Source organism: Callithrix jacchus, chromosome 14 (genome assembly GCF_049354715.1).
Source record: "Callithrix jacchus isolate 240 chromosome 14, calJac240_pri, whole genome shotgun sequence".
Classification (NCBI taxonomy): Eukaryota; Metazoa; Chordata; class Mammalia; order Primates; family Cebidae; genus Callithrix; species Callithrix jacchus.
The window spans coordinates 53,470,994-53,497,361 of record NC_133515.1 but is presented as its reverse complement, the minus strand read 5'-3'; the positions used below and the strand labels follow the sequence as shown (position 1 = coordinate 53,497,361).

General features: G+C 43.8%; 1 protein-coding gene across 3 annotated transcripts in view; it reads right to left on the bottom strand.

Moving 5' to 3' along the window:
* Positions 1 to 21,577: 21,577 nt before the first annotated feature.
* Positions 21,578 to 26,368, bottom strand: part of LOC128929630 (uncharacterized) — a 55,671-nt gene continuing 50,880 nt past the window's right edge. For all 3 annotated transcript variants that reach the window (XM_078349288.1, XM_078349286.1, XM_078349287.1), the window contains exon 4: positions 21,578 to 26,363. In XM_078349288.1, the coding sequence (XP_078205414.1) occupies positions 26,200 to 26,363 (164 nt within the window). In that variant the 3' untranslated portion in view covers positions 21,578 to 26,199. The remainder of the gene's footprint in view (positions 26,364 to 26,368) is intronic.

Genomic DNA, 26,368 nt, shown 5'->3' with positions numbered 1-26,368 from the left:
AGCTACTAGCTGTGTGATGCTGTGTAAGGGACTTCGCCTCACTGGGCCTGTTTCCTCACCTTTTAAAAGTGATAATGCTGTTTCATAGGGTTATTGCAGGACTCAATGAGGTAAAGGACCGATGGATGCAATTCACGCAACACTGTCCCTAACACACCGCAATGCTCAAAATACATCAGCAACTTTTCTTTCTCCCTCTGCTATAGTTAGCACTGCAGTTCCATTGCCAGCCCCTTTTGAGGAAATCATGGGCCAGGTGCAGTGGAAGGTAGAGGCAGGTAAATGTCTTGAGCCTAGGAGTTTGAAACCAGCCTGGGCAACCTGGTGAAACCTCATCTCTACCAAAAATACAAAATTAGCCAGTCATGGTGGGAAGATTGATTGAGCCCAGGAGGTCAAGGCTGCAGTGAGCCATGATCACACCAGGCACTCCAGCCTAGGTGACAGAGAGATCTGTTAAAAAAAAAAAAAAAGAAAGAGAAACCATGGCATTTGGAAGACTTAATAAAATGAGTCACTTGAAAGGGTGATGTGATTACAAACAAAACCCCAACCAGTTTTCCTTTTATTTCCTGGAATTTTTTTTTTTAAAGCAAATTTCTTTGCACACTTATTAATAAGTGTTAGAGTCTTCCCCCTAGTGGTCATGTCACACAGTGTGGGCTTTTGCAGATGACAATTCAGCCCCCAAAACATTTCCCCCATCTGTGTCTGATTAACCTTCTGTGGTGCCTCTTGGCCTAGTCACAACAGACTTTTATCTCAATAAAAAAATTAAACAGGAACAACTGTGACTAAAGTTAATAAGATTGATTGGCATAGAGGTTAATCTTGGCTGCACATTAAAATCATACACAGGTGCGCGCGCGCACATGTCAGTGGTGCCTGGGCCCCACCCCAAACCAGTTCAATCTGAATGTCTGGGGGAAAGGTCCCAGCACAGAGAGTTTTTAAAGCTCTCCAGGTGATTCTGATAAGTAGCTGGGACTCAGAATTGGAGATTTCAAAACTCTATCAGAACTTGACAGATGACAGCCCAGGCCATCCCCTGGTAGGCTGCTCTCCCAGACCCCGCTTTTGCTCTGCAGAGATATTGCCCTCAATCAGAATGGTTTTGGTCCCCTCTGAGGAAGCTACTTTCAGATCATATTGCATATATTTTGGAGCACTCTCAATACTGGCAAATTTTTGTCTTTTGACAGTGGATTTGAGTTTGAATAAAAATCCTCAAATGATTCCAAAATCAAGCTCGCTGACTATGCTGGACCATTTTGCAGGATAAACTGGGTAAGACCATTTTTGGTCAAACACAACATATGGCCAAGGGGATGGATCTGTCTCATGCGCCTCATAATTGACACAAAAAGCAATTCCAAAAGAGGGCCACAAACATTTTTATTAGTAACAGCTGTATTGGAGCCCGCTCGCTGCTCCCCAAAGCACTGTCATTAAAAGACAATGTTGATCTGGACCTGTGAGGGCTGGTGGGACTATTAAAAACTTGCCTCATTATGTAAGGGTCAAACCCGAATTTAGAATTGAAAAGGGGAAAACTGGTGGAAGGGTCAGAACCAAACCCTTTATGGTCCTCTCTGTTCATCACCCTACACTGTCAGAATCCAATCTGCCGCATCTAAGAGGGACCTCATTCCAGGCTGGCAAAGCGATGGCCAACCCTGGGAGCTGCTGAGGATCTCTGTTCAGGGATACCAGACGTTTCTTCTCAGGAAACTCTGCGACCAGGTAAGACGACTCAATATTACGTTGTGGTTTTTGTTAGTCCTCTAAACCCTCATAATGAAATTCCCTCACATTCTATCAGATAAATCCTAACTGGTAATAACACAACACATTGTTAAATGCAAATAGTCAATTATAAATAATCGGACTTCACTTCCAGCTCCAACATTTTGTAGTTATGTTCTTTCCCAGAGGAGATTTTATTTTGCTCTCATACCTCCGCAGTCTGCTGTGGACATTAACCATTGCACCCTCCTGTCTGGAGTCTTCTGTCTCTAGGATGGAGTTTCCCAATGTGTATTCCAAGGAACACTATTCACTTGGTGCAAAAGTAATTACAGTTTTTGCCATTACTTTTGTAACCACAGTTACTTTTGTTCCCACCCACCATTTGTTCATCCATTTATCCAATAATGATTTGTTAAGCACCTAGTGTGTTCTAGATAGGGGTGGATCCAGCTTTCGTGAGGCCTGAAGCTTATAAAAATTATAACAGTCTTTTTTTGTTTTTTGAAATGTTAAGATCTCGCTCTGTCACCCAGGCTGGAGTGCAGTGGCACCATCTCGGCTCACTGCAACCTCTGCCCTCCCAGATTCAAGTGATTCTCCTGCCTCAGACTCCCGAGTAGCTGGGACTGCAGGTGTGCACCACCACGCCCAGCTAATTTTTTGTATTTTTAGTAGGGACAGGGTATGTTAACCAGGATGGTCTCCATCTGCTGACCTTGCGATCCGCCTGCCTCAGCCTCCCAAAGTGCTGGGGTTACAGGCATGAGCCACCACACCTGGCCAAAAATTATAACAGTCCTTTTTAAGGAAAACAACACAAATTTGTGAATACAAAATTAGGCACAGGGTCTTGGAAGGGGCCTGTGCAACTGAGGGACCCCCAAAGCTTATGCTGTATCACTTCACAGCACTTTCACCTCTGGTTTCAGGCACTGTTCTGGGCTGTGGAGCTATAAATACAGATGAAATGGACAAAGACCCGCCCTTGTGAAGCTGACATTCTAAAGGGATAGAAATGGGAGCTGGAGACCAACAGAACTTAGAGCAGGGAAAGATCCATGGTCATAGGTTTGGAAATGAAGGTGCTAAACAAAATTAAACAGTCTTCGAACACAGCGGGGGGCATCACACTACCGAATTTCAAACTATACTACAAGGCTACAGTAATCAAAACAGCATAGTACTGGTACCAAAACAGAGATATAGACCAATGGAACAAAACAGAGGCACCGGAGGCAACACAACATATCTACAACTATACAATCTTCGATAAACCTGACAAAAACAAGCAATGGAGAAAGGATTCCCTGTTTAACAAATGGTGTTGGGAAAACTGGCTAGCCATGTGCAGAAAGCAGAAACTGGACCCCTTCCTGACACCTCAGACTAAAATTAACTCCAGATGGATTAAAGACTTAAACATAAGACCTGGCACCATAAAAACCCTAGAAGGAAATCTAGGCAAAACTATCCAGGACATAGGAGTAGGCAAGGACTTCATGAACAAAACACCAAAAGCATTGGCAACAAAAGCCAAAATAGACAAATGGGACCTAATCAAACTCCACAGCTTCTGCACGGCAAAAGAAACAGTCACTAGAGTGGATCGGCAACCAACAGAATGGGAAAAAATTTTTGCAGTTTACCCATCTGACAAAGGGCTGATATCCAGAATTTACAAAGAACTCAAACAGATTTACAGGAAAAAAACAAACAAGCCCATTCAAAAGTGGGCAAAGGATATGAACAGACACTTTACGAAAGAAGACATATATGAGACCAACAATCATATGAAAAAATGCTCATCGTCACTGGTCATCAGAGAGATGCAAATCAAAACCACATTGAGATACCATCTCACGCCAGTTAGAATGGCAATCATTAAAAAATCTGGAGACAACAGATGCTGGAGAGGATGTGGAGAAAAAGGAACACTTTTACACTGTTGGTGGGAGTGTAAATTAGTTCAACCATTGTGGAAGATGGTGTGGCGATTCCTCAAGGCCTTAGAAATAGAAATTCCATTCGACCCAGCAATCCCATTACTGGGTATATATCCAAAAGACTATAAATCGTTCTACTATAAGGACACATGTACACGAATGTTCATTGCAGCACTGTTTACAATAGCAAAGACCTGGAATCAACCCAAATGCCCATTGATAATAGACTGGATTGGAAAAATGTGGCACATATACACCATGGAATATTATGCAGCAATCAGAAATGATGAGTTTGTGTCGTTTGTAGGGACATGGATGAATCTGGAGAACATCATCCTCAGCAAACTGACACAAGAACAGAAAATGAAACACCGCATATTCTCACTCATAGGCGGGTGATGAAAAATGGGAACACATGGACACAGAAAGGGTAGTACTAAACACTGGGGTCTATTGGGGGGAAAAGGGGAGGGCCAGTGGGAGGGGGAGGTGGGGAGGGATGGCCTGGGGAGAAATGCCAAATGTGGGTGAAGGGGAAAAGGAAAGCAGAGCACACTGCCATGTGTGTACCTACACAACTGTCTTGCATGCTCTGCTCATGTACCCCAAAACCTAAAATCCAATAAAAATTTTAAAAAAAAAAACAGTCTTCTTCATGTGAGGGCTTCTCAGAGCCACTAAAATGCTGATGCATTCCATGAGTCTGTAAGAGGGGAATTGTGATGCATCATTCCCCAGATTTATTTATTATAGAATTCTACTTTTGTGAGGCATCCCCATGGACAGGATTCTGTGAAGGCCACTTGGGGAAATCCTGCTCTGTTGTGTAGTGAATTGCTTGGCACATGGACATCATCTGTATGTCATCATCCATGAAACTGGGTCTCCTTCTTGTTTGGGGAAAAGCATTTGGTTTTTGCACTAGAGAAATAATTTAAATCATTTTTCATTATTGTAGTTTTCTAACTCCTCTCCTACTGTTTTAGGCATTTTGAACACTTATCTCATCTCCTCTGCCTCTAACATTTCAGACTATAAGTCTCAAAATACATGCTTTAAAAGCCTTCCAATCAGGCCCTGGATTTTACATAGCATAGGTTCCTCTGAAAGTAACAAGAATTCACCTTATGAAGGATTTCCATATTTAGAAATGCAAAATACCAGGATACCTTGTGGCTTTAAAACCAGACGTTATTCTTAAGAATCACAGAAGAGTCACCATTTGGGGTCCTCAATCTGCCTTCACACCTCCCTTGAACCCCTCCAACAGGGCGAGAAGGCTCTTGCGTGGGGCCTTGCTTTCCAGTGGTAAGAATTATATTTGTCTCAGTGCTGGTTTCAGAGACATCTGTCATGGCAGCTCATCCAGCTCTGTTCTCAGGGAGCTAACTTTAGCAGCAGATTCTGCATCTGCTGGCAGAGTTTGACACAGCATATGTTTGCCAAAGCAACCCTTCCCAATGGCTGACTCTCTCTCGTGTGAGGACATTTAATATATCCTGAGAACTAATCATCCCCCCACTTTCCTAACGTGTAAGCTATTTTTAATTTCATCCAATTTAACAAGCAGTCCTATCTGGAGCCCATCTTCTGAATTCAAAATAAATAAAAAAGATTTTCTGTAACTCAGATTTCTCTCGGCAGGCCAGCAAATTCATCCTCACCTTTCTCCAAATAAAGTCCTTCTTTCATAGGCTCCCTGACTCTCCTGTTAACCTTCTAACCACTTGAGGAGATTAAGTACAAGTGAACCACCACTGTGGTGGTCTTCGAATACATCCACAGTTTCTTTAACATTTCTTTCTTTGAAGGTCAGAGTTTCATTACCCTTCCCTTGCGTGTGAGCTGGACTCACTGATAAACTTCTAACAAACAGCGAGTGACGTGTTTGACTTCTGAGGCTGGGTTATAAAAGGCACTGTGGCCTCTTTTTCTTGGATCACTTGCTCTGGACAGCCAGGTGCTGTGTCATAAAGACACTCAGGCAGCTCTATGGAGAGATCTGCAGGGTAAGAAACCAATGCCCTCTGCCAATTGCCAGGAAGGAGCTGAGGATTTTGCCACAGCCATGTGAGTGCGCCACCATGGAAGTGGATCCTCCAGCTCCAGTCCAGCCTTCAGATGAATGCAGCTCTGACCACATCTTCACTTTGACCTCAAGAGAGACTCTGAGACAGAATTGCCCCACTAAGGCCAGGTCTGGTGACTCATGTCTGTAATCCCAGCACTTTGGGAGGCCAAGGCAGGTGGAATCACTTAAGACTAGGCGTTCAGAACCAGCCTGGTCAACATGAAACCCCATCTCTACTAAAAATATAAAAATTAGCCAGGCATGGTGGTGATACCTGTAGTCCCAGCTGCTTGGGAGGCTGAGGCAGGAGAATCTCTTGAACCCAAGAGGTGGAGGCTGCAGTGAGCCAAGATCCTACCACCACACTCCAGCCTGGGCAACAGAGTGAGACTCTGTCTCAAAAAAAAAATACACTAAAAAATAAAAGAATCACCCAGCTAAGCTGCTCCTGAATGTCTGACCAACTGTAAGAGAGAATAAATGCTTATTATTTTTTAAGCCACTAAGGTTTGAAGTAATTTGTCATGCAGAAATAGGTAATACAACCATCTTATGGGCTCTCATAGGATGGTCCAACTGCATTACCCTGGAGCACCTGTCTCATCCACCTGCAGCAGCTGGCACTGGATTGGCCTGGAGTATAATTACTTGAGTAATGGGAAGGATTTCCATGGACTTTACCCTGTGGGTAAAGTTAAGTCCTGTCATGAGAGGGGCACTAGCTTCTATTAGTCCCAAGGCCTGCTTTCAAGATTCCCAGGCCCCTGGTGGGAAGGGAGGGCGGTACCCACAGCACTCCCAGTTTAACCCTGTCTGCTCTCTACACACTAGACAGCTGCCCCTGCACATCTCCAGGGCCCCTCTTCATGCTTCCCCAGGCCACCAGCCAAGCTGCTACCATTGCCCACTGCTTGGCTGCTGAGAAGGGCCCTGTCATTGTCACTGGATGCTGAGCTATCTGACAGCTATCCTCTTCTCTGTATCTCTTAGAGGGGCCCCAACACAATGTTAGGGCTCCTTGAACTTTATACACACAGCCTTGCTTTCTGTGGGGAGGCTGCCACCACAAGGTACCACATACAGGTAGCAACCAGCATGCCAGAGAGGAAGCATCACTCCCTTTTGACCTCCAGAGCCCTGTTGCAGAATTTAGCTAAACACTCCTAACACTTCTGTTCTTCAGAGTAGATTCTCTCCCAGAGCCAGCAGCCTCCTTCTTCATTGCTTAGTAATCCCACCAGCAGCAGACACAAACAAGCCCATCAAGGTTTCCTGTACAAATATATGAATCCTAGTCATTTATCTTATTTATTTTCCTAAAAAGTTCCTTGGCCCCTATAACAATGAGATGACTCTTTCTCTGAGTGGGAAAGCTCTCAAGTTTTAATCGTAATAGCCCCATTTAAAAAATTATTTCTAAGATAAGTACATACATGTGTATATTGCAGGATGTAACTGCTAAGCACTGATTGGCCTCCAGATGGGCTCCTGTTGAAAGGAACTATGGCTATATTTATATGTCACCAAAACCTCCAACTTTTAAAATCTTTCCAAATGTGTTGTACAGCACACCAGCTCTTCATGATGCTGGGGTTCTGTGGTCATTGGGAGAAATGCCAAGCCTAGTGTTTCTCTGCTATTGGCCCTCTCCAAGCCTTTAATACGGAATGTTCATTATGTGACACCAAAAAAGGGTTTCGATTAGATGTGTAATGTTTCCCAAACTCACCTCATCACAAAGAACTCATGGAACTAGTATTATATGGAGCATACTTTGTAAAATGCTGGGTGAGACCTGCCCCAAAGAAAATGGAATGTAGCAAATTTGCTACCTGTCCCAGATCATGCAGCTTTGATCTGCTTCCAACAAGTCTTAGGAATGTACAGGGGAAATAGTTCCTTAAAGGCATAGATCTGGAGTTCAAAGCACCTTTAAACCAAAATAAGCTCGTTAGCCCATTTTCTCCCCAAGGACAGAAAGAATACAAGAGCACTCAGTGGATATCTATGGGTAAGTCAAATCCAATTTTGCTCTCAGTCATTAAACTAAGACCAAATGTTCCACCTCAAGCCCCAGACTGAAAGCCTGGGATACCTAGACAGAGAATCATCAGAGCCAAGGCCCCTATCCCAACCCTCCTTTTCAAAAAATCCCCATAAAGACTCTCAAATGAAGGAAGGTGAGATGTAGGGGAGGGGGAGAGAGAAAAAAAACTTTATTCTTTCAACATTGACCCATTTTGTTCAGGTCTAACAACTCAAAAGCAGCAGAGTCATTGAAACACAATTGTAAAACTATAACACTCCTCAATTACTTCTTGTTGGCCAGACAAGCAAACCTATTATTTGACAATGCATCATGCTCCAAGATAGTAAACTTTATCATACAGAGGTCATGAGAAAAAGACCACAGGTACAGTTTGCTAACCTCCACTAGATAATTTTTCACAGTTATCATCCAAGCACTGTAAAAGCACAAAAGATATGTTATCTTCAGGCTCAGTTTATTATAACGTGTGGGTGAAACTCCCTATAAAACCACTTACTAGGTAACTGTTGCACGTTCTCCTGCACAGAAAGTCAAATCAGTAAAACATCTTTTTGACAGTGTCTTTTTAAGTGTCAGAAATAAAAGGACGTGCTCTTAAAGGAGAGGTTGCCGACGATTTATCATCCCCCCTCACTTTCCCACACGTACACAAGAAGATCCCCATCGCCTCTCTGCATGCCAGAGACACTCAAAAGAATCCTTCTCAGTAGTCTCGTTTCTTTTACAGCTGAGTATTTCACAGCAGAATTGTTCCTGGATAAAGCTGCAGGTAACATTAACTCAAAATACTATAGGTGCCAGCCTCTCAAATACTAGTCATGGTATTTTTTTTCCCTAGAGTCATAATATTGAGTGAGACCCAGGAAATACAAATAAAAGGATGATGGATTTCCACAGCAAATGCTCTCAAGAGTCACGGATTTAATATTAGAGCCTAAGAGAGGTCGTCTAACTATAGCTCAAACCTTGGATTTTTAAAAGATCCTACCTCTCTCCCACGATAATGGCTTCATGGTCCCCAGGGACAATTCAGGGGGAGGGAGGAAGTCTTGGGTGATTAAACCCTAGGATACATAATGACATTCAGGAAGCTCCGGGTTCACAATTCTATCCCCAAAAGGAAAGACAAGTTAAAGAATGTGAGATGGGGAATTCCTCCCAGAATGCAGTTCTCTTTAGAATTCACTTCTTCCCATAGTCCAACAAGTCTAGGAGCTTTTTATCCATTCAAAGCAAAGAAACAGCTTTCTAGATTGGTACACACTAAAGCAGTGATTTTTCAAAGGAAATCAGCAATACTTTGGAGGGTTAGTTGCATCTCCCCACAAAAATCTGCTGAATAAATATTGAGGGGTTTTTATGTTTCTAATACAAAATAGAGGCTTTGGAAGAATAAAAAGAAACAGAACATGCGATTGTACAGCATAGTGACTATAGTTAATAACAATGTATTGTATTCTGGAAAATTGTGAAGAGAGTAGATTTTAAGTGTTCTCACCACAAAAAATGATAAGTATGTGAGGTAATGGATATGTTAATTAGCTCAATTTAGCAATTCTGTGGTATATACATACTTCAAAACAATATATTGTACACAATAAATAGATATTTTTATTTGTCAATTTCTAGAATTCAAAAATAAAATAAAAGCCCCCAGCCAGGGATAAGAACTACTGGTATAGGTTTGATTTGAGGCCAAATGAATGGGGGGCAAAACCAAAATTAACAAAACAAAACACCTATTCCCATAGTGGATCTCTTAAGGGTTTGCCAAATTGGCCAAATTGGTTTCCTGCTATTCTTTAGAGCAGTGTTTTCCAAAGTTCAGTATGCATCAGAATCACACACACACATACACAAGAAGGAAGGGAGGGAGGGAGGAAAAAAGGAGGGAGGGAGAAAAAAGGAAAGAAAGGAACAGAAAAGAAAAAGAAATAGACTAGGTACTCCCTATGCTTTTAAAGTTTACAGTTTGGTTGACAAGATAATACTTTTACAAAGAGAACAAAGAAAAACTAGCAAAATGCTAAATTGGTTGTCTAATAGTTAAAACGTTTCCTCATAATCAAAGTATGCTTGGGGACCAAGAAGAGGGTGTACAAATTTTCTTTTCCTGGAGCTCAGCTCAAAAACCAACTCAAGGAACCTGAAATACAGCCACAAACCTTTAACAGGTAAGCAAAGCCTCCTTTCCAAATCTTTTTTCTATATCCACTGTGTTGAAAGACCTTTGAAATCTTCCTAGTGAATGCCTCACGTAGTCAACCTTAAGTCTTTGAATAGACATTGATGGAGCACTCTCTGTGGTCTAGGTACAAGGAACACAGGATTAAAGACCCAGTCCATGCCTCCCAGGGCCACAGAAATAGCCCTGGGATCCATTCTAGGCCCCGCATCATCATCCATTGGGATTTCTAAGCCAGACCAAGTATGTCAAAGAAAACTTCTGGAAAGGAAATAGTACCTGAGTTGAAGCATGAAGGTTAGTGGGAGTTAGCCATTGGAAAAGGGTAAAGGAAGAAAAGCCAGCATGCACGAGGCTTGGGAAAGCATGGGGTAGCCACAGAGCGGCCAGTCACTTGATTTGCTTAGAGAAGAAGGTATCAGAGATTTCAGAAAAAAGGACGGCTAAATATTTGGGGAGGCTTTGTGGAGGAAGTGAGGTTTAGAGCTGAGCTTTGGCAAATGGGTAGGATTTCAGTTAGACAAAATAAGATGGGAAAGGGAGGTGGTGTTCTCCAGTTTCCTGTACATTGCCTGGCAGGAACAGGTGTTCAAAAAAATTATTAAAAGTTGAAAAGGTGGCCGGGCGCAGTGGCTCATGCCTGTAATCCCAGCACTTTGGGAGGCCGAGGCAGGTGGATCACGAGGTCAAGAGTTTGTAGACCATCCTGGTCAACATGGTGAAACCCCGTCTCTACTAAAAATACAAAAAAATTAGCTGGGCATGGTGGCGCGTACCTGTAATCCCAGCTACTCGGGAGGCTGAGGCAGGAGAATTGCCTGGACCCAGGAGGCGGAGGTTGCGGTGAGCCGAGATCGAGCCATTGCACTCTAGCCTGGGTAACAAGAGCAAAACTCCGTCTCAAAAAAAAAAAAAAAAATTTGAAAAGGTACCAAGGGAATATCCGAAAGCAGAAAACCCAGCTTAAGGTATCCAGAACAGTGAATAACTAGTTTGTTGGACGCATAGAATCTTTATGGAGAAGATATGGGAGATAATGTAGGGAAAGTATTCAATAAACCAAGGCCAGATTAATGTCTTGACTGTCAATTAAAGAACATGGGAAAAATCTTCTAAGCAATGAAGAGCCATCAATGAATTTTGAGCATGATAGTGGCAAGACCAAAGTATGCCAAAGAGATCTTTTGGTAGGCTGGAAGAAGGCAGGAATCAAAGTCTAGAGGCCAGTTAACATGCTAACAATAGGTCAGGCTCATGCCTATAATCTTAGCACTTTGAGAGCCAAGGTGGGCGGATCACTTGAGCTCAGGAGCAACATGGAAAAACCCCAATCTCTACCAAAAAAATAGCCAGACATGGTGCCTCATGCCTATAGTTCCAACTCCTTGGGGTATTGAACCGGAAGGATCACTTGAGCCCAGGAAATCAAGGCTGCAGTGAGCTGAGATCACGCCATTGTACTCCAGCCTGGGCAACAGGTCAAGACGCTATCTGAAAAACAAAACTGCAATTCAACTTTGTGCTATTTACAAGAGACATATTTAAGAAGAAATGACACAGAACAGTCAAAAATTAAATGAAAAAATGCTATGTCAGCAAACACTAATAAAAAGAAAACTGGTATGGCAAATTTAATAGCAGAAAGAAAAAAAGATGCTAATGATACAACCCAAAGTGACATAATTAGGTGCCTGGCCAGGTGGGACCATAAGAAAGAAGGAGACTGTGGACTGACCAGTTATAGGTAGAAAGGAGGGACTGAGGAGAGAGGAGTTACAATGCTCTGAAGGTTTAAGGCTCTGTATTTTAAGAATGTCTAAGCCTACATCAAACACCAATCACTAATGGCTGAAAACAACAATCACTATTTTGCTCAAAAATAGGCCAGGGGTGGTGGCTCATGCCTATAATCCCAGCACTTTGGGAGGCCGAGGTGGGTGGATCATGAGGTCAAGAGATCGAGACCATCCTGGTCAACGAGGTGAAACCCCGTGTCTACTAAAAATACAGAAATTAGCTGGGCATGGTGGTGCGTGCCTGTAGTCCCAGCTACTCGGGAGGCTGAGGCAGGAGAATTGCTTGAACCCAGAAGGCAGAGGTTGCGGTGAGCCAAGATCATGCCATTGCACTCCAGTCTGGGTAACAACAGCAAAACTCCATCTCAAAACAAAAAAATGCAGTTTGAGTAGGGCTCAGGAGGGAGAGCTCGTCTGTGCTCCATGTAGCATCAGCTGGGGCAAATGACTGAGCTTGAGGGTCCACTTCCCAGATGGCTCAGTGGCATGGCTGGCCCCTTGGCGCTGGCTGTCTCTAGGAGCTCAACCAAGGCTAAGGGGAGGGGACCCTCAGCCTCCCTCCATGTGGTCATTTCTGTGGGCCTGGGTTTCCTCAGAGTATGGTGGCTGCAGTCCAAGGGCAAGTGTGGCAAGAGAGGCAGGCAGAAGCCGCATGTCTTTTATGAGCTGGCCTCAGGAGTCACACAGCGTCATTCCACCATACTCAGTCGAAGTGATTGCCAAGGCCCACCCAGTTCAAGGAGAAGGGGCATAAGCTTCACTTGTTCATGGGAGAGTAGCAAGATTCTGGAAGAGCCCAGGGCATAGGAAAGATTACCTGTGTAATGTAACAGGTTGAATGGACCCCAGACACACACATACACACAGGCACACTTCATGTTACTGGGGACCTCGGAACATGATCTTATTTGGAAAATGGGTCTTTTTAGATGTAATTTAGTTAAGATGAGGTCATATTGCATTAGGATGGGCCATTAATCCAGTGACTGGTGTCATAAAAAGAGAATTTGATGTGCAGGCTCAGAGACAGAGACACACAGGGAAGAGGTGGAGACTGGAGAGGTGTACCCACAAGCCAAAGACAGCCAGGAGCCACCAGAAGCTGGAAGGGGATGAAAGCCTTCTCCCCTAGCACCATTAGAGGAAGCGTAACCCCACCAACACTTTGATTTCTGACTTGGGGCCCCCAGGCAACACATTTCTGTCGTTCTAAGCCATCAAGTTTACGATAATTTGTTTCAGCAGGCCTAGGAAATTAACACAGAGCCCTTTTTGGAGAATGCCATCTGCCACACCCAGTAACCTGAAGATTTGGAGGATGGTCTTGAACGTAACATCAGGAAGAGGAGCTGATCTAGGTGGGCAGGTTTTATTGTCAAGGTTAGCTCTGTGGAGTTCGTCAGGATGGTGCTGGTGTGAAATGTGGGACTGTTGCTTGGGACTGGGCTGGGACTACAGAGGCAGTTTTAAAATTTAAAATCCCGGCCATCGGCAAGAAGCTCAGCACAGAGTCAGACATCCTCTGTGTTGCCACGTCCCATGGGGGCTACATCAGGTGACTGCACATGTTTCCACGTTTTAATTATTTATGGTGCGCAGTCTAAAGTGGCGTTCAACCAGCCTAATGACTTGGGGTGATTGAATCAAAGAGGAAGGAGATTGGAGCCGCACGTGGAGAGTTTCTAATAGACTTCTCCAGAGTGCGCAGCTGAAGGGAAGAGCCGCTCCCTCTGCTTCCTAATAGACTAACAAACCTCTCTAAATCTTCTTCTGAGACCCCAAAGGTACCCGCCAGTTGCTCTTTCATTCGAGAGCCAAAATGAGTACAATAAGTTTTGTGGCTGGCACAGATGAAATTAGGAATTTGTTAGTGAAATGTTCTATACGCTGATTTTCCTGACAACCCTCTCATGGTCGCAGATAGCAGTCCCTGATCAACCGGAGGCCAATTAACAGAGAGCAGCCGTTTCACTCATCCAAATATTTCCACTTCGCTCAAAATGGATTCCAAACAGTCCTGGGATTCTCACAGATGCTTTCAATTCTTTTTCCAAGCTAGACCGTCTTTTAGATTTTCTGCTTAAGACCCTCGCCCTTCATCGCAAAGCTTAAATGGAAATTAGACCTCAGTTTGGTTGCCCACTGCCCTCCCCCACCCTCCTCCTCTCCACACCCCATGATAGGGCACTTATTAATTTAGATTTCCTGGGAACTCGGGTCCCTCCTGGCCAGGGCTAGTAAAGAAATCCTATTAAAGATAATGGATTTTTTTCCCCTAAACTTTTTGGGCTGGTAGTTTTCCTGAAAGGTGCAGAGGGACAGAATTTTCTTCGTAAGGCACTAAGCTGCGACCACTGTGGATGAGTCCTTAGAGAACTCAAGATGAGGATAAGATGGAGAGAGGAATCAGAGGGGAGTCCATGGAGGGTGGGGCGGGGGAGGCAAAAAAAAAAAAAAGGCGAAGAGGAGGGAGCAAAAGTGGTGAAAAAGTGGTGAAGGGGAAAGAAAGACACAAGGATGCCTTGCTGCCACAAAACCACGGGCGGTTCCACGAGTGCTCCACAGATTTGTGGGGCGGGCAACCAGAAAGCTGCACACAGAGCACCTGGATGAGGGATTACTGGGAGCAAGAGAGACGGGTCCGTGGATTCCAGAAAGGCAGGGAGGGAGCAGAGCATGAGCCAGCCATAGGAAGGACTACTGCAGAGCCCAAAAGGGTTTCTGTCCTCACCTTCCCCCTCCCATGGAAGGCAAACACCCTCGAAAAACTTAGGGTATGGAGAAAGGAAAAGGTTCTCCACCTTTCTATACCAGTCTCTAAATCAAGATCAATTTTTTATTTTTTGCTGGGAGAAGTGGTTTGCTAGCTAAACTTCCCACAGAAATTTAAGCCCACAGTTTTTCTAAGTTATAGCAAATAATAAAATTCATAATACAGCTAACATTTAGTATTTAGTGTATACTAAGAATTGTATTAAGCTTCTTTGGGGGTGTTTTGGGGGACAGAGTCTCACTTTGTCACACAAGCTGGAATGCAGTGGTGCGATCTCGGCTCACCACAATCTCTGCCTCCTGGGTTCAAGCAGTTCTCCTGCCTCAGCTTTAGTAGCTGGGACTACAAGTGCCTGCCACCACACCCAGCTAATTTTCATATTTTTTTTTTAGTGGAGATGGAGTTTTGCCATGTTGACCAGGCTGGTCTCAAACTCCTGACCTCAGGTGATTCACCCACCTCAGCCTCCCAAAGTGCTGGGATTTCAAGCATGAGCCACCGTGCACAGCCCAAGCTTAATTCTCACAAGTTTCCTATGAGGTTGGTGCTATTATTGTCATGCCCACTTTTAGAGGAGGGAACTAAGACATAGACAGGTTGCATATTTGCCCAAGATCACTCAGAGCCAGGATTTAAACTAGGAAGTCCAACAACAGAGCCAACCCTTTGACACTTACTCTACTACACCATTGTCTGGGCTAGTGTAACAAATAATCAGAGGTGTAACATACTGAACAAAGTGAGCTAACTATGAGGCTCTTCAATGAGGATCTCCAGACTGGCACATTATGGAGTGGAAGTTACAGGATTATGCAATAGCATTTAAAACTGAAAAGACTTCAGCAGTCCATTGTCCCAGTTACCGAGGCTGAGGCAACAGGGAGGACTTGCCCAAGGTCAAGGTCATACAACTACTTTGGCAAAGCTGACTAAGAATTGGAGCCTACTAACTCCTGGCTTGTTGCAGGGATGACTGATGTGTTAATATCGCTTGGCTCCTAGAATTAACCAATGACACGATCAGCCCAGAAGACATATATGGAAACATTCAAGTGTGCCCCCGCAGAGGGAGAAGAGTCTACAAGCATGGGCTGAGCAGAGGTCCGCAGAGCTGTACTGCGGACACAGCATCTTTGCTTTACCTTCACCTTCTGTGAATGTAGACCCCAAATCCCAAATCTGTCATTGGGAACACAGAGGGAAAGAAGCTGCTGATGAGCTGACCCTCCAGGGGCTGGAAAGTTTATCTGCACAAACGAGAAAGGAATTGGAGCTGCAAAGAGAGCTGAGCTGCACAAGGGCTTCTTATTTGTGTTAACAAAATAATCAAACCTTTCCTTGTATCCCTTTATGGCAGATTAAGAAGGCTTTGGGGGATCCCGGCATACCTGTCACTGAGCATTTGCATTTCACACAGCAAAAACCCTTTAGATTAATGACCTCCCTATCTGCAAGATATTCTTGTCTTAATAGTCAAGTTATGTGTAATGTCAATCCCACTAAGATTAAAGAGGAAAGCATTTCTGATACAAAATTTTGCTAATGACTGACGAAGACATAAAATCTTGCTGCAATAAATTAACACTTGTCTTTAATATGGACCTGCTGATTTACTCTAGGCAAAATTGCTCTGGAACCACACACCTGGGCATCGTCGGACCCCCCTTAGAAACAGTGGGTTTGATATTTATGCTCAGCTGCAGTGAACCCTGAGGACAGCCATCTGGCGCTGAAAGCACCAATCGCCCTGAAGAGGAAAGTGGCATTTCTGTAACACTGCAATTAGTAATCCTGCAGGCAGGGTGTGGCAGAGAGAGAAAAAGACACCCCCTTAAACCCATCATTACCACCTAGGCCCCCATGCTCTCCTTTACTGGCCTCTAGGCACTAGACATTGTTACCCATTTTGTGGGTATTGCATGCAGGTAAAACAGTGTGCCAAATTCTGTGCATGCTCTATTCCATAACATCTCACAGCACAGCAGGAGGCCAGAATAGCCTGGCCCCTAAGAACAAGGATTCTGATCCTACCCTGACTTGGTTCAGGTCCCAGTTCTGCCACTTATTATTCATGTGGCCTCAAACAATTGACCTCTTTATGCCTTAGCTTCCCACCTGTTGTTAAAAAAAAAAAAAAAAAGGAATGAGGTGGGTGAATAACCATACCTATATAAGTCACTTAGAATATAGTTCCCTGGCAGATAGGAGGACATTAGAGGGCAGGCATAGCACTGAACTCCCTCTTCTAATTTTTCAGCCCCAGCCTGCATGCAGAAAAAGCAATTGACCTCAGTGCTCGCCAATAATGTAGCACTGTTCATGAGCGACTTTGAAGACTATGAGCTAAATAAGCTTTTCCTCTGCTGAGCATTTATTTAAATACTGAGCCTAGCAAGGAGAATGTGAGGCATTTTTCACGTCACTATTGAGTGAGACTAGCCACCCTCTAGGCATTAGGTTGCCCACAAAACTGAGAGGCTGAATCTTCACCAGACACCTCCGCTCCTCCACTGTTCTCTGAGTTCCCCAGTGCTGGGTGGCATTAAGCTCCTGCAGATCCCGGTATTCCAGTTCTGTTGCTTTTTTGGTTCCACCAAGACCTTTCCCTGATGCTGACAGTTTTCAGTAGTTGCAAAAGGAAGTCTCTCCATCAGCTTTGTGACTATGAGTTTAACCTGTTCAACCTATAGCATAAGACAGTGGCCCTCAAAGCCTGGGATTTCAGAGGCTAGGACCTGAAATGTGCCCAAAGCCCAAGTCTCCATGTCTGAATTTATACCACCAGTTACCATGATTACAAGGATTCCTGCTTCCCTCCCTATCCCTTTCCCTGCTAGTGTCTGGCTGAATAGGGCATCTCTTCAGGACCAAAATGCCCTGACATCTCGCTCCCTTCCTCTCCCTTCATTTTTATCACTGAAGGATGTGGAGGGAGCCCTTAGCAGCTTGAGATTCACAAGGTAAAAATGTAGTCCTGTCTGTGTAAGACGGTGACAAATGAGACTTTCAGCATACGGCTTCACTGACCTGTCCACAGAAACTCTGGCAGGCAAGAGAGCATGGAGCAGGTCTAGGACCAAGCATACCTTATCAGTTGCCTTCTTATACACAACATTCTGAATGTCTATTAAGAGTGAGTGGAGGTGGGGCATGGTGGCTCACACTTGTAATCTCAGCACTTTGGGAGGCCAAGGCAGTCAGATCACTTGAGATCAGGTGTTCGAGACTAGCCTGGTCAATATGGTGAAAACCTGTCTCTACTAAAAATACCAAAAAAAAAAAAAAAAATTAGCCAAGCATGATGGTTGATGGCATGCACCTGTAATCCCAGCTAGTTGGGAGGCTGAAGCAAGAGAATCACTTGAACCCAGGAGGCGGAGCTTGCAGTGAGATGAGATGGTGCCACTGCACTTCAGCCTGGGTGACAGAGTGAGACTCCATCTAAAACAAAAAAAAAAAATGTGTGTAAGTGTGGAAGGGAATGCTGAGCTCCAGGTGAGAATGCAGGCCTGTTGACAACTTGATTTTAAGACTCTGAGCAGAGAACCCAGTGTTCAGACACTGTGTCCAGACCTCTAACCTACAGAAACTGTGAGATTACAAGAGGGTGCTGTTTTATGCCATAAAGGTCATGGGAATTTGTTACACAGCCATAGAAAACTGATACACTCACCTTGGCACTTGATCACACCACACCAGTTTTAAGGTAGGGCTGGCTGTAGGTCTGTTTCTGTGCAGCTTGGTTGTCCTTGGCCTTTTCCCTCCAATACTTCTCATGTGTCTCTCCATTTTGAGTTGTCTTTCTACCAATACACTCTCAGGTCTTGGCTCATTATCCTGCTTTGAAACAACTGTGAAATCCTCAGCTCACCCAGCCTCCTATCTGCTGGGACCTGCTAAGTTCTCTGTTTGATAGCCAATGTGTTTGGCTGGGTCACCACCCAAATCTCATCTTGAATTGTGGCTCCCATAATTCCCACGTATTATGAGAGGGACCCAGTGGGGGATAATTGAATCATGGGGGCGGTTCCCTCATACTGTTCTCATGGTAGTGAATAATTCTCACGAGATCTGACAGTTTTATAAAAGGAAACTCCTTTCGCTTGGTTTTCATTTTTTCTCATCTGCCACCAGGTAAGACATGCCCTTCGCCTTCTGCTATGATTGTGAGGCCTCCCCAGCCACGTGGAGCTATGAGTCCATTAGCCTCTTTTGCTTTATAAATTCCCAGTCTCAGGTATGTCTTTATTAGCAGCATGAGAACAGACAACACAACAGGCCAGCATCTGCACGCAGCGCAGCACAGCTTTGTTTCTCTCCGCTCGTCTCCATCGGCACCACGCTCCCAAGAAGAGCTCTTATGGATTGCCCAAGTCTGGAGATTGCAAAGTTCTCTCAGCAATACCCCTTAAGAATTTCAGGGGGCTAGCATGCCTTGGAGTTCCACACAGAATACAATCTTTGGTAGAAATAGGAGCTGGGATTTCTCAAAGTGAGATATGTGAATGACTGACACGAATCATGGGGACAGTGAAGTTATTTGATGAACCAGTGGACTCTGCATATTGAGGTTTTACTGTATTTGATTTAAATTGCAGAAAGTTTCTCCACGGCCCACACAAGTCTGTGATTAGTAGTTTCTAAATGAAAGAATGTGTGAATGAAGGAACCAAACACTTGACTCAGTCAGTGATAGAACTATGGGCCAGTAAGAATGGTACCTAATAAATATCAGCATCCATGGGTGAATTTCACCTCTTGATGAAATTCACCTGTTTAAATACACTTGTCAAAAATAATAGTTACTCCTTTCGCCTAGTTATTTAAATAAAATGACTTTTTAAAATAACATTTAATTGAGAGGGAGGACACTCTAGCTTCTCTCTGCATATGCTCATAGGGAGAATAGCTAGCCAGTCCACAGAAGTGTAACTACACCCCTAGAGGCAACAGACACAGACATGGAGGAGGGGAGGAGGGTAAAGCACCCTACAGAAAGTAATTGGCCAGCTGAATACTGTCCCTGCAAAATTCCAATCCAAAAAGTGATAACAAGCAACTCAAAATTTATTTATAAATATTTTATCATTCTCAAAAACTTGAAACAATCTAAATATTCATCAATACAGTTTCCATTAGATAATTTAGCTACACTTGAAGTAGTACACAGTCATTAAAAATAATAAGGATCTATATTTATTGGCACAAAAGGATTTCGTGACATATTGTTAAGTAAAAGGAAAGCAAATTTGAGAATATTATTTATAGAATAAGCATAAGGGAAAAAAAAAAGACTAGATGGCTATGTAACAGAAATGCTAACTGTGGACGTCTCTGGAGAGGGGACCTTGTAGGTGGGGTGACCATACATCCTCGTTTGCCAGGTACAGTCTAATTTTTGGAACACTGGTTCATTCTGGAAAGTGTTCCTGGTTGTGTGACAAATTATATGGTCACCTTAGCTATTGGTCGTTTTACTTTATTCTTGTATTTTTACATGTTAGCCTGATTTCTTTTTAATAATCAATTCGGTTGGTGCAAAAGTAATTGCGGTTTTTGCCATTACTTTCGATCTGCTGTCTGATGTTCTACTGCTGAGCTCCATCCCCGCCTTTTGCCATTACTTTAAGCAGGTATTTTCATTTCTGAGGGGGAAAGCACTTTATACTTTTTAAATGGACTGTCTTCCAGGTTAATCCAAAGTATGTGTTTTGGCTAAATTCCATGGTGTCGTCTAAACACCAGGTACTGTGCTAGGCACAGAGGATACAAGAATAAATTCAGCAATCCCCGTTCTCCACAGCTGGAGGAGCAACCACCACAGACCACCGTCCATGTACCAGGCGAATCACTATGTGGATGATCTCGTTTGAGCCTCACAACAGCTCTATGAGGTGAGCACTATCATTATTCCCTTTTGATAATTACTATCAAACAGGTTGCACTACTTCCTCAAGTTTACATAGCCAGAATTTAACTCTAAGCCATCTGCTCCAGAGCCCATGTCTTACTTTGAGCATGTGGCCGGGGGGTGTAGGCAGTGGAGAGTAACAGGTAAATGCAATACCTATTGTATTGCATCATGGAAAGTCCTATGATAAAAGCAGGCAACAAGTGCTATGAGAGCACCCAGACTGGACAGGTAACCCAGCCCAGGAAGGCGGAAGTTGGGCCCTTCAAGAATGAGCAGAATGGGGATGTAGACAGTGTGAGTTGGGGGAATGTGCCAGACAGAGGCAATAAATAGAACAGTATCGTTGGAGTCCTCAGGGAGTGGCAGGTAATACACGATGGCAACCTGTAAAGTGCAAAGGGGGTAACAGGGGTACCAGACTGGCCCATGGAGGGTTTGATGTGCCCACTGTGGAGCCTCGCCTGTGCCCAGAGACAATGGGCTACTGGTGAAGGATGCCACAGAGGATCCTTCTTTTTTTTTTAATTTTTTAATTTTTATTTTTTAAATTTTTTATTGAGATAGAAATTCAAGACCTTGCCATGTTGCCCAGGCTGGTCTTGAATTCCTGGGCTCAAGCAATCCTCCTGCCTCAGTCTCCCCAGCTGCTAGAATTACAGGTGTGAGCCACCACATCCAACCCCAAACAGGGCCCTTGGACAGCTGATGCTGGAGGCCATATGAAGGAGCACTGGAGGAGCTGGACAGATCAGGGAGCCCCTGCCACATAATCACAGAAGGATTTACTGTGATGCTTCTGTGGCTGAAGTTTCAGGGACTGCCACCAGCAGAGGTCCCTTCCAGGGCTTATTTCCTTTTTTCTTTCTTTTTTTTTTTTAATAAAAAATAAAGATGGGGTTTCACCATGATGGCCAGGCAAGTGTTGAACTCCTGACCTCAGGTGATCCATCCACCTCGGCCTCCCAGAGTGCTAGGATTATAGGCATGAGCCACCGTGCCCAGCCTCCAGGGCCTATTTCTAATTTCGTATCCATAATTTTATAGCCTTTCTCTTATAAGCCCCCCCAAACCTGGTTAAGCTTCAGGCCCCCAAAAATCTAGATCTGCCCCCCTGTGAATAGTAATTGTTTTCTTGTGCCAGCTTCCAATTCCCAGCACTGTAGTAAAATTCATCTTCTTTAAATTCCTCTTTTGACTTAAGTTTCTCTTCCGTTTTTTAAAAAGAAATACCTTGTTTTTCTTAATATCCTAATCTATTCTTATCTTCTTGTTTTCATTTTGCCACCTAGTTATATTTGTTACTGTCAAACTTCTGCTGCTTTTCATACCATTTCCCTCTCTCTGCTGCACCTCATAATATTTTAAAGTGTAAACAACAACAGAGTCTGGTGAAATGGAAATAGAATAATGCCATACAGACCCCATCCATCATGGAGCAGAGCCTTCTGCTGGCAAAGACTTCCTCTGCAAGGCCCCTCTGCCCCTGCTGCTCAGCTTCTGACCAGCTTCTCCTGTCTCTGGAGTTCTCCCTTCCCCCTTACCTTCTGTCTCCAAATTTTCTGTTAATTTACTTTCCTTTTCCGCTAATTTACCTTACCACTCTTTTCTCTTCGCCTCTGACAGGCCTGAGGTCACAGCCCCAGCTCTTTCCTTCAAAGCCAAGCTTTGTCTTCTCAATGTGATGTCCACTAGGCACTAAAGAATAGGGTGATTATGACAGGGTCCCCCAAAACACGGGCCCTTGAAGAGTACCGTGCAATGGGTGTTGAAGAAGGAAGCAGAAAGGGGCGATCACTATACCATACGCATATGTGAGTCACTATGCGGATCTTGCCCCCAAAATCTGCTGCTCAAGCCCTCTCTGTTGCTCATCCTCAGTGTTGGAGGACACCAGTTCTGTCACTACCTGTGTCCTTCCCACCATTCCTGGACCCATACTTTCAGAGCCTTCTGGAAGCACCCTGACTTAAATATTTAGCACCCATGCCCATGCATCCAACTATGCAACCAATTAGACATCCTCATCAGCAGATTCGTGAATATGGTCACCTAACCCATATTTCACAACATGGACTCCTTTAGGGCAGTGGCTGGTTAGTCCTTGTGGCTCTCTAGTACTGCCTTGCCTGGAACTCAGTATTTGTTATATAAATGAAAACTATCCCCAAGGAGATAACATGCCCTCCAAATGTGCCTTTCACCTTCCCGGCTCACACATGTCGCCCACTTCCTGGATGGTCGGCCCAGATCAATCTCCCTCTCCATCTCAGCCTTGCAGGATGTGCCTTCCTGCATCTACTGCTCCCTGCTCTCACCAGCTGAAAAAGCAGGGCTGAGAGTGGGAGAGACACACACAGCATTGCCCTAGTAACAAGTTCTAGGCCACTGAGTCCCCCAGCAGGGTCAAACACTCTTACATTTCTGAGTGCATTTTTCACCCTCCCAAGTCAAAGCAGCCAAATAAATGGCCACAGGCCCATACTGAGAATGTCAGATTCGTCAATAGCAATTAAGGGTCCCACTTAAAAACCGGATGGTTGGTCCACAGAACTGGCAGGATTCTTGCACGGGCTACTGAAGATCAATGTCAGCACATGTATCATGATGCCACATTGGTTATTGTTAGAAAGATGTATAAGCAGGAAGGTCTTGGTTCTCACCCATGAAAAGTCAGTGGCTAGGCTTTCAAGAGACCTCAGGGCTTGGAGTGACTTTGATGAATATATCACTGTCCAACATTAGATCCTCAGCCTTACAGTATCTGAAATGGACTTGCTTGACAAACCCAGAGATGACCAGACTTTCAGTGGTAAACTCCAGCTAACTAAACTCACAAAATTTGGTTGTTTCCACCTTTTGCTTTTGGCTATCATGAGTAATACTGGTATGCATATTCAGGTACAAGTTTTGTGTGGGCATATGCTTTTATCTCTCTTGGGTATATATCTAGGAGTAAAACTGCTGGGTCACATGGTAACTTTATGTTTAACTTCTTGAGGAGCTGCCAAACTGTTTTCCAAAGTAGTTGCACCATTTTATATTCCCACCAGCAATGTATGAGGTTCTGATTTATCCACATACTCATCAACACTTAATATTATCTAACTTTCTGATTATGGCCATACTGGGTATAAAATACTCTCAGGGTTTTGATTTTCACTTCCCTGATGTTGAACATCTTTTTGTGTGCTTATTGGCCATTTGTACATCTTCTTTGGAGAAATGTCTATTCAGATCATTTTTTGATTGGGTTGTCTTTTTATTATTGAGTTGTGATAGTTCTTTATATGCTTTAAATACAGACCACTTATCAGATATATATTCTTTTTCACATGTGTCAATGGCACTGAATAACATATTAAGGCATTGTCTCCTCCCCTTTACCTGTATATTCTTGGTTTAAAACTCAAGTGTTTTTAGACTTTAATATTTCTAGAATTGAACTAACTTTATAAATAATGTGTATTCTCCTCCATACCTGATATGGTTTGGCTGTATCCCCACCCAAGTTTCATCTTGAATTGTATCCCCACAATCCCCACGTTGTGGGAGACACCCAGTAGGAGGTAATTGAGTCATGGGGGTCGTTTCCCCCATGCTGTTCTCTTGATAATGAGTTCTCATGAGTCTGGTGGTTTTATAAGCACCTGGCATTTCCCTTGCTGGCACTTCTCCTTCCTGGCACCCTATGGAGAAGGTGCCTTTCTTCCCCTTCTCCTTCTGCCATGATTCTGAGTTTCCTGAGGCCTTCTCAGCCATACAGAACTGTGAGTCAATTAAACCTCTTTCCTTTATAAATTACCCAGTCTCGGATATTTTCCATATAGCAATGTGAGAACGAACTAATACTCAAAAGCTGGAGTTAAGTCAATGGTGTACATTATGATGGTAATGACTTGTTAAAGAGCATCCTGAGGTCACTCCCCTATAGCTTTGATATGTAAAAAGACAATGGAAGAACTGATGGAAGAATAAAAAACTAGAGGAAGCAGCCTGGGTGCAGTGGCACACACCTATAATCCCAGCATTTTGGGAGGCCAAGAAGTGTGGATCACCCAAGGTCAAGAGTTCGAGACCAGCCTGGCCAACATGGTGAAACCCCATCTCTACTAAAAATAGAAAAATTAGCTAGATGTGGTGGTGGGCACCTGTAATCCTGACTACTTGGGAGGCTGAAACAGGAGAATCGCTTGAACCTGAAAAGCAGAAGCTTCAGTGAGCCAAAATCACACCATTGCACTCCAGCCTGGGCAACAAGAATGAAACTCCATCTCAAAAAAAAAAAAAAAAAAATAGAGGAGGCAAATAGTATCTTTGGATATGGACTTGGAACTGTTAGAAATGTATTCTGCAAATATTTCTGAATACAGAAAAAAAATCTAATGCTTTTGGCAAGCACAAGGACACTCCTTACTTAGGTGGCCCACTACCAAGTGTTTACTAGAGAAATCAGTGGCCCTTACAGTCCTAATTGACCAGAAATCAAACCACAAAAAGTTAGCAAGTGACAACAGGGTATAGGCTTTTTTCAACATCTTCTTCTGTACTGGAAGAAGACGGAGGGTGCTCTCTATAAACTCAGGGACAGATCTGCCAGGCCACATTGAAGAGCCATTATTGTAATACAACATGGACTTTCATCTTGTTAAGGCTCTTCTGGAAGTAGGGAATGGAAACCCCGAATCCCAACCTGGCTCCGGTAGAAAATGATGGGATGGCCATCACCATACAGACATGCTGCTGAAACACCTGACCACCAGCCCCAATGAGGCCTCAGCAGGCCTCAGGATAGGATGACCAGTCTCCAGCCCCAATGAGGCCTCAGCAGGCCTCAGGATAGGATGACCAGTCTCATAGCCAGGGAGATAGGTCTTCCCAAGGGTCAGTAATCATAAAGTACTTATGATTAAATAATTTTCCCAAGGTCACATAGCTAGGAATTGATAGAGTCAGGACTCAAACCCAAGTATTTTGGCTTCAAAGTCCATGCTTTTCACCACTGGCCTTTTTTATACTTTATTCCAGGATTATAAACTAAATGCCTGAACTACACAACTGCCTACAAATGCACATGAAGAAGGACTGAGTTGGAATTATAAATGAATCTATATTAGTCATCATTTTAGATTCTTAAGGCTCACACCTATAATCCCTGCACTTTGGGAGGCCGAGGAGGGTGGATCACTTGGGGTCAGGAGTTTGAGACCAGCCTGGCCAACATAGTGAAACCCTGTCTTTACCAAAAATATAAAAAATTAGCCAGGTGTGGTGGCACCTGTAATCCCAACTACTTGGGAGGCTGATGCAGGAGAATTGCTTGAACCTGGGAAGTGGAGGTGGCAGTGAGCCAAGATCATGCTATTGCATTCCAGCATAGGTAACAGAGCAAGACTCCATCTCAAAAAATATATATATATACATATAGCTGAGCAGGACTGAAACCTCGATCATGTCAGGGTCACCACTTGAGATCACGTCAATAAACACTATTAATGGGTAATTCTTCAACTTCTTTTTGAGAGGACCATCCAGCACAAAGTTTATATGAGTAAACAGAATAGAGACAAAAGAATGTAAATAGACTTAACTAAGGAAGCTTTTATTATTCCTAATCTTTACCCTATGATTTAAAGTTCTAATGTAAGAACTTAAGAACTGGCTGCCTTCAACCAGTCTTATTGAAACGTTTTGGCCCTCTACAAAGTTTAAGACTGTAATTTACAACTTCCCTATATTTCCCTTAATATTTTGCCAGCCACTCTCAGTGAATCTTAACACAGGATCTTCAAGATGATGAAGCCGAGCAGTTCTCAATCCATGCATCCACAGACTCCGCTTGAGATCCCAAGACCTGGTGGTACCCAACACATTTTCAGGGACATCTGAA